This window comes from Puma concolor, chromosome E1, assembly GCF_028749965.1.
Source record: "Puma concolor isolate L17-30 chromosome E1, mPumCon1.1.hap2, whole genome shotgun sequence".
Taxonomy (NCBI): Eukaryota; Metazoa; Chordata; class Mammalia; order Carnivora; family Felidae; genus Puma; species Puma concolor.
This window is the reverse complement of record NC_141680.1, coordinates 19,384,488-19,398,143: the sequence shown is the minus strand read 5'-3', so window position 1 is coordinate 19,398,143 and position 13,656 is coordinate 19,384,488. Positions and strand designations below refer to the sequence as shown.

General features: G+C 51.9%; 1 protein-coding gene across 2 annotated transcripts in view; it reads right to left on the bottom strand.

Annotated features, from left to right (window-relative positions):
- NOS2 (nitric oxide synthase 2) overlaps nt 1-13,656 on the bottom strand; it is a 70,021-nt gene that overhangs the window by 21,189 nt on the left and 35,176 nt on the right. The window contains exons 1-7 of one of the 2 annotated variants that reach the window (XM_086686534.1): nt 11,562-11,690; nt 8,374-8,458; nt 7,471-7,593; nt 5,774-5,922; nt 2,242-2,404; nt 1,174-1,265; nt 86-227 (exon numbers count right to left, since the gene is read on the bottom strand). In XM_086686534.1, coding sequence (XP_086542660.1) covers nt 86-227; nt 1,174-1,265; nt 2,242-2,404; nt 5,774-5,922; nt 7,471-7,593; nt 8,374-8,458; nt 11,562-11,668 — 861 coding nt within the window. In that variant the 5' untranslated portion in view covers nt 11,669-11,690. Of the gene's footprint in view, nt 1-85; nt 228-1,173; nt 1,266-2,241; nt 2,405-5,773; nt 5,923-7,470; nt 7,594-8,373; nt 8,459-11,561; nt 11,691-13,656 lie in introns of those variants that run through there. The other variant, XM_086686533.1, reaches the window with a different exon arrangement.

Genomic DNA, 13,656 nt, shown 5'->3' with positions numbered 1-13,656 from the left:
CAAGACAGGCCCGGTGAGTCTACACACCCAGACCCCTCGGCCCCTCTGGCTCCACTCTGTCGGCCACCAAGGCTGGATCCCGTACCTGGGTGAACTCCACGCTGGCAGGGTCCCCCAGGATGGTGCCATCAGGCATCTGGTAGCCAGCATACCGGATGAGCTGAGCGTTCCAGATCCGGAAGTCATGCTTCCCATCACTCCGCTGGGGGAACACGGTGATGGCCGACCTTCCCAAGACAAAGACAGCACCATTTACCCCTCGGCTTTGGTAGGGGCTCCCAGCCAGCCTCCACAGTGCCCCCCTGCCTCCTGTCTTCCCACTCCCCAGGGCTCTGCACCTGACCTAGTCGAACCAAACTCCTCTCCCTGCCTCTGTGCAACCTGCCCCCCTTCCTGACATACCCTCTCCCTTGTTCTCCTCCCACCTCTGCCCCTTCCTTCAAGACCGATACAGGGACCACGCCTCCGGGGAGCATTCCCCATCCCTCAGGCAGGGTTAGCTCTCCCAGCCTCCTCCCTGGCTGCACCACATTTCTCTTGCAGTCTAGTTAGTTGGATGTTTGTCTAGTACCAGGGACAGTGGGCTGGAGCAGTGTCCTAGGTCTTAGTCACCTCTGCATTGCCCCCACCCCACTGCCATGTCTAGTCGTGGGTTGGGTCCCCATTATGTGGGCGCTGAGTGTTTGCTGAACAGAAAAATGAATGAATCGCCGAATGAGCCATCCAGTCCTTGTGGCCTTGACCTCTTTTGTTGGGAATAGGAGAAGGTAAGGGCAGGAGGGGCTACTGATGAAGAGTGATTCTCCTGGCTCTAAGAAAAACGACACACTAGAGCCTTGAGCTGCAAAGCCAACCTCTCAGCCCTTCTAAAAAGTGGAAAGCCCGACCAAGCAGTGAAGAAGTGGCTGCTTAAAGATCCCCCCATCCCTTCCAAATGGTTTCAAGTTGGAAGGAAACCAAGGTCATGGGCTGGTGAGGGGAGCTAAGCTCACGGAGGCTACTCTCACTACTGGGGCTCGACAAAGAAGCCTGAGTCTTTCTCCTTTCTCTATCTCCCTGGTTTCTCCTGGAGCCAGAGATACCTCCCCTAAACCCATCTGTGTCCTTTGGCTCAGACTCGGGGTGGGGGGGTAGGGTGGGCCCTAGCCATACCCCTGGGAAAGGTGCACCCACCTGATGTTGCCATTGTTGGTAGCATAACGCACGTGTCTGCAGATGTGCTCGAACATTTCCTGGGCAGTGGAACAGCTCCGGGCGTCGAAGACCTGCACACAGCCCACCCAGCCCACACCATCAAAGACTGTGAGGACAGAGGCCTCGGGGTTGATCAGAAGCTAAGTTAATGAGGGAAGGGGGGAATGGTCCAAAACCCCCACCACCCAAACCCCAAGCGGAGGAGAACGTTCTCCTCTGCATTGACACCTCCCGTCTCAGGGCTGCCCCAACCTGAGGAGCCCAGGCAACCCCTCTTGGAAGACGCCATCAAAACCCTATCACAGCCCTAGCCTAGTGCCTTGATAACATCAGCACATTTCATTAAGTTTTGTTTAATTTTGAGATAGAGATAGAGAGCAATGAGTGGGGGAGGGCCCGAGAGAAAGGGAGAAAGAGAGAATCCCAAGCAGGTTCTGCATTGTCAGCACAGAGTCTGACGTGGGGCTCGATCCCATGAACCCTGAGATCCTGAGCTGAAATCAAGAGTCGGACGCTTAACCAACTAACCCACCAGGTGCCCCAACATCAGCCCATTTTTCACAGGGCTCTCAGCACATTTTATTTCAGCCAGCGTTGGTTTCACCGGTATTTCTCATCAATTTCTCTGTCCAAGCACTTCCTATATTATCCAGCAATAAATGATCCCCCCACGTAAAGATGCCTATGAGGCTAGGATAAAGAAAATGTTTTCTAGGAGCCAAGGATTCAAACAGTCGAGGTTGACAACCTCTGTTGTGGCACCAGGGCCTCAACAGTAACAAGTAATAAGAAACAAGTAACAGTAATAAGAACAAGGTCGTTGGTTTTATGTCTGTGTGAGAAAAGGCCAGCTAGAAATCCTGTGCTGAAACCACATTCTAGACTTCGAGGGGGGAGCCCTACGAGTCCCCATCTCACGGTCACAAATGTGAAGAGAAAACCAGAGTGGGGAGTCTCGGGCACAGCTCCTCCCGGCTGTTCAGAGCCACCTGCTGGGGGCCTGCCCGCCACCCAGGTCCTCTCCCGCTCAGGTCTAAGAGCGCCCACCTGTAGGTTTGACCACTGGATCCTCCCGATGCAGCGGGGGGCGTTGCGCCAAGCCTGCTTGGTGGCGAAGATGAGCTCATCTCCCGTCAGCTGATAGGTTCCTGTTGTTTCTATCTCCTTTGTTACTGCTTCCACCCTGGCCAGATGTTCCTCTATTTTTGCCCTGGGGGACAGGAAGACATCAGGAAGATCAACAATGAGATGGCCTTAGATGGAGACTAATTCCAGCCACAGAAGCAGGAACTGAACTAGGACACCAAGAGGGCAAGATGGCCCTCACAGAGGCTGTCCCCTCAGGGCCAGTTTCACAAGTGTGTGACACCGGCCCCCAGCTTGGAAGGGCCCCCTGCTTGGCTTAATGCTCTGCTGTCACGGTCTTGAAATTCTCAGTCAGCTTGAACAGGGAGCCCACGTTTTCATTTCTCCCCTGGGTCCTGCCAGTTACGTGGCTGGTCCTGATTCTGTGGGCACCCTAGTTGTTTCCAAGCGCTTTTTCTCCAATTACATTCACCTCAACTTGGCAAGCATCAGCCAGGAGTGCAAAATCCTTCTCAGATGCCTGCAACACCCGGGGAAGTACTCACCAAGCCACAGCCACACCCTGCCTCTTGGCCACCATCCTGTGACCAGGAGAGGAGCAGCCCGTGCGACGGCAGCTCCCGTGTGCCGAGTACTCATTATGAGCAGGGCACTGGGCGAAGCCACTCACAGCTGGGGTCTCACCGAGTCTCTGGGGGAGGCATTTTTGTGTCCATTTTGTAGCGTGGGGTAGGAAGGCTCTAGTGGGTTAAGTAGCAGCCCAGAAACGCAAGTGTGATAAACAGCAAAGTCAGGACTCAGAAGCAGGTTGCCCTGATGCCAAGCCCAGGCCCTTAACCTTCCACCCTCCACCCTAGGGGGGAATTGCAAGTGCAAAGCGCTGAGGGCCTGCCCACGCTTCCCTGGACCGCACTGGGCTCTCAGGACTCAGCCTGCAGGGCCCCAGGGCCTACTCAGGGAGGAGCCCTCCACAGCCCGGTCCAACAGCACAGGCTCCTTACAGTGTGTCGTTTCTCAACCCCCACACTGTTCAGCCAGCAATTCCAGGAGAGATTTCCAAACTGTTCCTTCCCTCCCCTCCCAGGCTGCAAAAATATCCCCCAGGGAGGGATTCAGTCAGAAAGGCTTTGAAACACATACACACACACATACACACAGCAACCTTGAGATTTCCAATCAACACCAAAGACTATTTGAAATGGCACCAAACAAAGCTATTTAAGGAATGAACTGCTGATTAAGGACAGTGGACAACTCAGAACAAAATGGCCTTTCTGTGGATGAAGAGTGTCTTGACAACTCTTGATTAAAGAAAAAAAGCTCAAAGGCAAAACATTTGGGGCTCTTTATCTTCAAGGATACTCCTGGCATTAAGGACCTGCTGGGTGAGGTTAAGGCCGCCACACTGGAAGCCCTCCCTCCCCAGCAAAGCATCTAGCGAGACTCGTAGATACATCCAAGCACGGAAACAGTAGCAATCTCCAGGACACCCATGCCTGGAGCACCCTGCGTGGTGTTACTACGGGACTATGTAAGAAGGGATGATTTTTTCACATTTTTGTCTGATCCCCTTCAAGTTTCATATTCTATCACCGTTTTTATACAGTCCCATTTCTGAGGCACTCCAGATGCTACGATGCCTATTCGTCCTGAAAAAAAGAGTCTAGCTTTTGGCATAAGCCAACAGATTTGAACAGAACATTCAGCAAGTTACCATTTCTAACTATACTCCTTCATTCACAAGCAAGACCTAACTCGCCAGCTGTCTGTGCCTCTGGCTGCACAGAAGTTGGGACCTTCAAGGTCAAAGAGCTGGAGGCTACAACATAGGTTAAAAGCAGAGGCTCTGATGCCAAGCTGCCTGGGTTCAAACCCCAGCTGCGGGACGCCCGAACATCTGACTTCAAGCAAATTATTTCACCCAGGGGCTTCAGTTTCCTTGTCTGTAGAACGGGGAGGGTAATAATGATACTTATTTCATAGAGTTGTGGTGAGCATTACTTACAAGGCACTTATGCAAGGCCCAGAACATACTTAGTGCTCAGTAAATGTTAGTGTTGAGACCGTGGCCCGATGAGGCCCATCAGGAGAATTCCCAGACTCTGAAAGGCTCATTACTCATTGACAGAGCTGACAGCCCAAGGATCTTGAGCCTCCTGGTCACAAAGCACTTCTACAGAGGTGTGGTTGCACGGCACACACAGCAGGCAACCCCCAACAGATTTCTCAATCCAGTTATTAAAATAGCCGGAGGAGCTTCTAAAGAACACAGACATCTTCCTCCTCCGCACTTCCTGAGATCCCGATGCCCTTGGCCCAGCGTACCCTGGCATCAGTACTTTGCAAAGTCCTCAGGTGACTCGATGCACAGCCAGGGTTGAGGATCAGAGACCCCGGAAAGTAAGGGCCCTTTGCATAAACTCAAGGCCCCCTCCAGCTCAGACATTGTAGGGTCATAGTAGAGGGGACACAGCATCACCAGGAACCACTCTTTCCACCATGGGGGTCCCAGGCGCACTTCTAGGACTCACTTCATGCAGCAAAGTGCCGCGTGATGTATACCATAAAAGCCACACTCCCTCCCAGCCCATAAAACAGCAAGTGCCTTCCCTCAGTCATTCTTGTCTTACGACCCCTTTGTGTATTTCATTTTAAAGTTGTAAGTGGGCCTAAGTTGATAATCGTATATTTCATGAGACCCAGGAATACAGAGTTCAGTGCAAAGAGCATGACTAGCTCTCTCCAGGTCAAATGGCATGGACTCCAGCTGGGACTGGGCTTCCCTGTTCACACCCGCTGGAGGTAGGCTGGACCAGGTGGTCTCGAAAGTCCTTTCTATCCCAGACACTTCATAATGAAAGGGAACTTGGCACAAACTTAAAGGCTCACAACAATCTTCTGAGCCAGGTTCTAATCTCACCCCACTTTTACCGATGAGGAAGTTAACTCACAGAGAGGGTAAACAGATTTCCCAAGGGTACAGGACTGGTTGGCTACTGGTGCAGCCAGGACTCAAATCCAAACAGGTGCACTCCGTCACTTTCCTACACCTATGCTTTCAACCACTACTGCTATGTGTCTTTTTCTTTCTTTCTTTTTTTTTACGTTTATTTATTTTTGAGAGACAGAGAGACAGAGTGCCAGCAGGGGAGGGGCAAAGAGGGAGGGAAACACAGAATCTGAAGCAGGCTCCAGGTTCTGAGCTGTCAGCACAGAGCCCGATGCGGGGCTCAAACCCATGAACCGCAAGATCATGACCTGAGACGAAGTCGGACGCTTAACCGACTGAGCCACGCAGACGCCCCAACTATGTGTCTTTTTCTTATGATTATGAGAACCTACTCTGGGGTCTTTCCCCTTGGAGAACTATCCTTTAGCCCCGGGCTCACTGTGAATCTGGGAAGGAAAAGGGCCTGGGGTCAGAGGGAAATGATTAGAGATGGAGGAGCTCAGGGGAAGGGGGAGGCAGCAACCCTGCCCAAGTGAGACTTACTCTTTGAAGGAGCTGTAATACTGGTTGACAAATTCGATAGCTTGAGGTAGAAGCTCGTCTGGGGGGGTAGGCTTGTCCCTGGGTCCTCTGGTCAAACTTTTGGGGTTCATGATGGCTCCCAGACAAGACTTAGACCTGCAAGCAAGATCCTGGAAAGAGAGAAGCAGGTGGTAAGGGGGCTGCTTGGCCCCTTGGGAAGGTGTTGACACAAGTCCTCCTTCAGGGCCATCTCTCCTGACCATTTCCTTCCACTCCAGCTGCTCCAGCTCCTTGCTGCCCCTCTCCACCCCTGTGGCACCTCCTCCTTGGGGTCCACCAAGCTTTCTCCCCACTCACATCTCCTTTCCTCTACTGGCTCACCCAAGTGGGTGTGAGCTGGGGTTATTCCCACCACCTCGGGCTCAGTCTCTGGCTCTGCTCCCCAGCCAGACTCAGACTTGGCAAAGTCAACAGCTCGATCCCTGGGACATGTCAACTACCTTCTCATTTAAAGAGGCTGATATGGTTCCTGGGTACACACTATTAGTATTCAGCCAAAATGAATTGCAAGGAGAGGATATAAATCCTAAAGTCAGAGGATGGCACAGAAAAAATACTGGAAAGAAGTACACCTAAATGTTAACTCTGGTATTTTCTGGAAGGTATGGAAAATCATTCTGTTTTCATGGTCTTGGAATTTTCAATTCTTTTCCACTTTACAATCAGAGTGCCTTTTTTTTTTTTTTTTTAATAATGTTTATTTTGGGGGCGCCTGGTGGCTCAGTCAGTTAAGCGTCCGGCTTTGGCTCAAGTCATGATCTCACGGTTCATGAGTTCAAGCCCTGCGTCGGACTCTGTGCTGATGGCTCGGTGCCTGGAGCCTGCTTCGGATTCTGTGTCTCCCTCTCTATCTGTTCCTCTCCCGCTTGCACTCTTCTCGCACTCTCTCTCTCTCTCTCTCAAAAATAAAGATTAAAAAAATGTTTTTTTAATTAAAAAAATAATGCTTATTTTTGAGAGAGAGCGAGCATGTGATCTGGGGAGGGGCAGAGAGAGAAAGGGACAGAGGATCAGAAGCAGGCTCTGTGATGTCAGAAGAGCCCGATGCGGGGCTCAAACTCACGAACCATGAGATCATGACCTGAGCCAAAGTCCGACGCTTAACCAACTGAGCCACCCAGGCACTCCCAGAATGCATTCTATAGTTAGAATAAGACACTTAGCAGAAGAAGCCTTAAAGGCACTTACTCCCAACTACTCACTAGATGCTTGAACCCCTCTCCAATCTCCCTATCAAATAGCACTTGAATCCTTCCAGTGACAGGGATCTCACTATCTCCTGATGTAGTTCAGTTCAGTTTTGGACAGTTCTATTAGAAAATTCTCCCTGATTAAAAAAAAAGAGAGAGAGAGAAAGAAAAAAGAAAGAAAGGTCCCCAATACTGCATTGTCTCTCTAAGAAAGATTGAGTTTCTTTCTGTAATCATTGATCTTACCTTCAGATTACCCATTACCCATTAGGGGGATTAATAGGGAGTGGGCATCATTTACTTCTTCTGTTATTTGTGAAGAACACTGGTTTCTGTTCCCAGCACCCTGTGCCCAAGCAGATGACTGTCTGGTTTGCCCAGGAGGATGTCCATTTGAGCTAATAAGGGCCCTAACGGCTTCACAAGCTTGGGACAAGGGTCGTTCTCCCTGAGCCCCAGACCTCTCACCCCTTTGGCCTTGTGGTGAAGTGTGTCTTGGAAAGTCATCCCACTGCCCCAGTTTTTGATCCTCACGTGCCGTGGGCAGGCCGACGGGGGCATATCCAGCTTCCCCAGGGATTCTGGAACTGTCTAAGGGGGGGAAAACACCAAGGATTTACAAACGCCTTCACTCCAGGACCCCACAGGTCTCCCCTGAGCCCTACTCTGGCTTGGAGCGGGGAACCATGATTGAGGACACAGGTCAGGATGTCGGTCTGTGTCCCTCCTCCTTTCCCAGCAGCTTGGCCACCTGGGCCAGTGCCTGCTAAGAGCTCCAGGTGCCTGGGCCACTGGCCAGGCTTCTCTCCTCACCCAGGACCCTGCCAAACGCTCCCTCAGAGGAACTGCCACAGGAGGGATTAAGGTTAGCTGTAAGGGAGACTATGGTCACAGCCAATACTGCAGAGAACAGAAATCTCAGCACAAGGAAGAATGGACCACTGCCTCCCGTGCAGGCATTTAAGACCATGGAAACCATCTCCTCTCCTACCTCTCGCCCATTTCTCTGCCCACCTCTCTGGAACGCTGAGGTCCAAAGCTCTTAGGAAAGATGGAATCTGTGGGCTAGAGGCTGGGCGCTGGGACTGAGGCTCAGCTGATGAGTTTGCTTTATGTTGGGGTGTCCTACCCCTGGCTCCATGAACGGCCTCCTCTCATCCGTGCCTGTCAGCCCGCACAGGCAAATCATCTGGGGGCCATAGCATCACAGGGGCCACTACTCCCGCTCTCCTAAGGCCCTTCCTCACCCCCACCCATGCCCCCAGGGGTCCCCACGCACTGCCCAGGCCCTAGCCTCCACCAGGCTGCTCCTCCTGCATCTGCCTACGCAAGGGAGGAAGGGGGCTTCCCACACCCGTATGACTCACTGACCTTTACTGTCCCCGTGAGGGACTGGGGGGGCTCATTCCGGTGTTTGCTGAGGCTGTGACACTTGGGGTCATCCTGTGTCACTAGACTGCAAAAGAAAATAGCCATCATGAGGTAGAGCATCTCAGGACAAAGAGGGATCTTGGAGTCCCCTCTGCCAACCCCTCATTTGATGGAGGGGGAACCGAGGCCCAGACGGTAGGAGTGAATGTCACAGCTGCCGGTCGAGTAGGATGTGTGTATGTGGTGGGGAAGGCAGCCAGCCAGACAGACCCAATCTCCCCACCAACACCACCCTCCCTCCTCCTCTTCTTTTCTTGCCTCCCCCCACCCACCCACCCACAAAGCCAAAAAGACAAGAGAGGAGCCGAGTCAAAGCTAGCCGCCCAAATGACCCACAGAAGCTCTGGGAAGATGCCCCTCCCGAAGCCAGGTACAAATATAGTCATCCTATGAGTGCACAGAGAATGGCTCCTTCAGGCCCGCCCTCCCAGGCCAGCAGCACTGCCCACTACCCACTTGTTTAAGCTTTTTTGTTTCAAGCCCTTGATATATCTTGGTTTCGTTATTTATCCTAAATTTGTATTAGGGGACATGTTAAGCATATGCAAGTAGGAGGGATAATATAATAAATCCCCATGGGCCCTTCGCCCAGATTCAGCCCCACTTCAACAAGTATCACCCCATGGCCAATCTTGTTTGAACTCTATTCTCCCAGCCTCTGCTATCATTTCAAAGCAAATATGGGACATCACATCATTCATAAATATCTCAGTAAGTGTATCTGGAAGTCAAGGACTCTTAAAAAATATATTGCTTATATTTATTTTAAAACAGGAGATGTAAAGAACTTTTCCTGTCCTTTGAAGAGGAAAAAGCCCTAACAGTCTGAAATCACTCAGAAACCACTACCCCGGGGCACCTGGGTGGCTCAGTCGGTTAAACGCCTGACTCTTGATTTCGGCTCAGGTCATGATCTCATGGTTTGTGAGATGGAGCCCCGAGTCCAGTTCTGCACTGACAGCATGGAGCCTGCCTGGGATTCTCTCTCTCTGCCCCTCCCCCGCTTGCGTGCTCTCTCTCAAAATAAATAAATAAACTTAAGGGGGAAAAAAAAGGCAAAGAAACCCCTGCCTCTGGTTTGGGATTTCAGGTTCGCTTTTCTGGCGAATGCTACAGAGAAAAGAAAGCCTGTGACCTCCCCAGGCCGCTTACAGGTGAGCACCACCCAACAGTCATACTCCACACGTGCCTCCTTCTGGGACGAATCACACTATAGGGGGGTTTCAGTATGAAAGCTGTGTTCCATGTTCTTCTGGGTATTTTCTGGGGCGGGCATGCGTGTGCACACACATCCAAGGGGAAAGGAAGTTAGAAAGTATTACAAAAGTCTCTCATTTTCCACTTTATATGTATTTGTAACGTTGGCATGTGAAGAATGAGCATGTATTACTTTAGTTATTGGGAAAAGTAATGACTATACATTTAAATTAACATTATATGATCAACTACATACATTATGTAGTAGTTACCTGATTTATAACTATAAAGAGACGGTATCCTTTTACGAGAACATAAATACGTATCAGGAAGCAACTTCTATCTAAATCAAGTGACCCAACAGGCTTTCCGTGCGACCTGCTATCATCACTCCTCTGATGCGGACTGGCGGGCCCCACCAGAAAAAAAGCCAGAATAGGGTAATCTGTGCATTCGGAACAGGTGAGCCATGGCTGAACAATCTTCAGAGGGCTCCTTAAATCGGAAGAGTTTTTAGGCTGGGGTTCTCAGTGAGGCAATCACTTACTGCTCTTAATCTTTCGCGGTCACCTCTAACTCCAGCCTCCACCCTGCTGGTTCTTGCTTCCTGTCACTTACTTGTGGCCATAGGACTGGAGGATTTGAGAAGTAACGTTTAGATGGAAAAACAATGTCTTTGTACACTGCACATAACTACTGCCACCAAATATGAAAAACCACCTGAAAATCTACTATACAGATGGTCCAGATGACCTCATTGCCTATGGTTGGATAATTAGGTTGTGTCCAGTTTCTGCACTATTATAAATAATGCCTCACACTACTGTATACATGGTCTGATGGTGATGGTGATGATGATGCTGCTGATGATGTGTGTGTGTGTGTGTGTGTGTGTGTGTGTGTGTGATTGTGTGTACAAGCACAAAAAAACACCTGGGGGAAATGCCAGTAATAACAGTGATGACAGTCTCACTGAGATGATGACACTCTCAATTTTCCTTTATAGGCTTCTGCATTTTCCAACTTTTACTGTGTGACCATCAATTCCTTCATAAATTAGGAATCTTTTTATTTTAATTTGAAAGACGAATAAGCAAAGCTAGGCACAGGTACCTAGCTACCTTCTGCCCCAGGTAGCTAGCTAATTTCTTTGGGCTAGCTGCTGGGAGCCAGGGTGGCCATAAGTCAGGTGAGCATACTAAGGATCTGGATACTTATTGCCAAATTACTACACAGTCCATCCAGACACTCCTGCAATTTGGCTAAACCCACAGCTATGCTCAGTACCGTCTGGTCCTTCATGGGAGCAGTGGACCCTTGAAGAGCCTGCTGTCAGAAGGAGTGCTGGAGCGTGGTGCTTAGACCTGGACCTATCCACAAGCGCCGGGTGACTGCAGATGGCTGAGGTCAGAGCAGCAGTTTGTGGCTTGTTTGGGGTAACGGGTGTCATGATTTCCCTTGCAGTTACCACTCCTGCCCACCGCCCACCGCTGCACGCATGGGGGTGGGGGGTGGGCGGCGGCGGAGGAACGCTCTGGGAAAGGGGTCTGATTTGTAAAACAAGAACCTCTTTGCTCTCTTAATCATATCCGTCCTAGTGTGCAGCAGCCCCAGCGCTGAAACATCTACAAAGGTCCCAAGTGCGGAAACATCCACAATTCCGACTCCAGCCCGCATAGACGCCTCTCGTGGGTACACGCGGGGCTTCTGTGGGTCGTCTGCGGCTACTAAACCGCAACCTCTTTTGTGTTCTCAACGAGAAAACCACTTTACATCCTCGTCGGCATCCTACGGAGCCAGCGTCCCAACCCTCAAACTCTCACGGAAAACCGAGGCTGTGAGCGGGCCGGGGCCGCGCCCGGGCTCGAGCCGGGTCCCGGCGTGGAGCCGCCCGCCACCCTCCCAGGGCGGACCCGGCCCGGCGGGGGTACCTGGCTCGGCGGGGACCGAAGGCGGGCTGCGGCCGCAGGATCCTGCGGAGGAGCCGGCAGAGCCGGGGCCGGGCGGCCTCGCACGCGGCGCCCAGCCCCTCGCGCATGGCCCCGGCAAGGGCGCAGCTCGGAGGGCGCCCCGCTCCGCCCCGGCCCCTTTATGGCCGCGACCCCGCAGCCCCCGCCCCGGGGCGGAGCGAGCCGGAGGCCAGCCCAGCCCGTGTTTCGCCCCGCGCAGGCCCGGGGCCCGAGCGGGGGTCGCCGGCGCCTCCGTTCTGGGTTCTCCGGCCGTGGCCCCGGGCTCCCTACACCCACCTGGCGTCCACAGGGAAGTCGGCCTTCTGCTGGACGCCACTGGACTTTCTTCGGGCCAGGAGCCTGGACATGCACGGCCGGCCTCGGGTTGGTTTATTCCTCACGAAACAGTGTATGTTATCGTAACGATTCCCACCATCTGGCGCTTTATGGTTTAGAAAGCAAACTTTCCTGTCTGTTATTTCATCTATCCCTTACTTAATCCAGTCGAGAAGACAGTTCTATATGGTTTCCTCTTTATTGAGAAGGAAGCTGGGGGCTCAGAGAGGTTGAGGATCTTGCCCTAGAGCACACAGCAGCCTCAGGCCACGGCCTAAGCTCCCTTAACTCACAAGGCTGTCGCTTCTTTGGCGAGTTCTGTGTGATTCCAGGAAGGGAAGCCAAAGGAAGCGCAGGGCTGGGGGTGACACCGTGGGAGACACGGTGGGCGGCTGATGGTGGAGAAGCCCCCTCAGGTCCCCTCCAGGGGCCTGGTCCTTGCTACCTGAAAGTCACAGTGCCTCCTGACTTTCCTCCATCTGTGACTGGCTCCCTACATTGGAAGCAGGGTAACTTCTAGGGTCCAGACAGGGACAGGACAGTAGCCCTCAACCTCAGGGAACAGGGGGCCCTCCTGCATGTAGGACAGTGTATTTAATCCCAAAGCCGAATTAAAGTGGAATGAAAGAGGGTACTTATTTTTTCTGAGCCAATCGCAGCCCAGCTAGAAACACTGAGCTCAACTTTGTTCCAAATTCCAGGTAGCTTCACCTAGGTGTTCCCACAGTTGCCTTTCTCTCTCTCTCTCTCTCTCTCTCTCCGTCCCTCTCTCTCTCTCTCTCTCTCTCTCTCTCTCTCTCTCTCACACACACACACACACACCACACACAGTCACACATGCGCACCGCACGTGCAGGCACCGTGCTCACTTCCTAATCGTTTGTTTACATAAAATATAGAATCATTAGTCACCTATAATGGGTTCTTGGTCTCATTACATCTGAATGGATTTGAAAATTGCTTTTTAAAATCAGAAAACATTAATTGGCTCCCGTTGCCTTCAGGATAAAATCCCCTTTGTGCAGCCGCTTCCTCTTACAGGAACATCCTCCCCATCCCCCCTCAGTGTAGGCTAGCTGTCCAGCTGGGCCTACCTCCTCCCCAAAGCCTTCTCCCACCCCACTCCTGCCCACACGACAGCCAGGCCAGGCCCCCTCCAGTCTCCCCAGAAGAGATCCTAGTGCACCTACATTGTCCTATAACCTGCTGTCTACCTCTCTGCCTGCCCCACCTCTGCCCTAATGTATAAAGCGCTTTAACATCCCATTCTGCATGTACCCCTCCCAGAACTAGTAAGACGTCATTTCCCCATTCCTTCCTTGACAGCAGGAACTCTTCTCTTGGTCCCTTTCTTGGCCCATAGTAGGCCCGTAGGGAGAGTCCATAGAGTGTAGAGGTTATGATTTGGGGCTTGGTTCAAACCTCAGCTCTATGACTTCCCAGATGCTGACCTTGAGTAAGTCACCCAACCTTGTAAAATAAGGGTAATAATAGTTCCTGCCTCAACACTGACACCATAATTAGGACTTTATAAACATTGCTATTTTTAGATGCTGTGTATGCGGTTACTAAATGGCTCAATTGGGGCGCCTGGGTGGCGCAGTCGGTTAAGCGTCCGACTTCAGCCAGGTCACGATCTCACGGTCCGTGAGTTCGAGCCCCGCGTCAGGCTCTGGGCTGATGGCTCGGAGCCTGGAGCCTGTTTCCGATTCTGTGTCTCCCTCTCTCTCTGCCCCTCCCC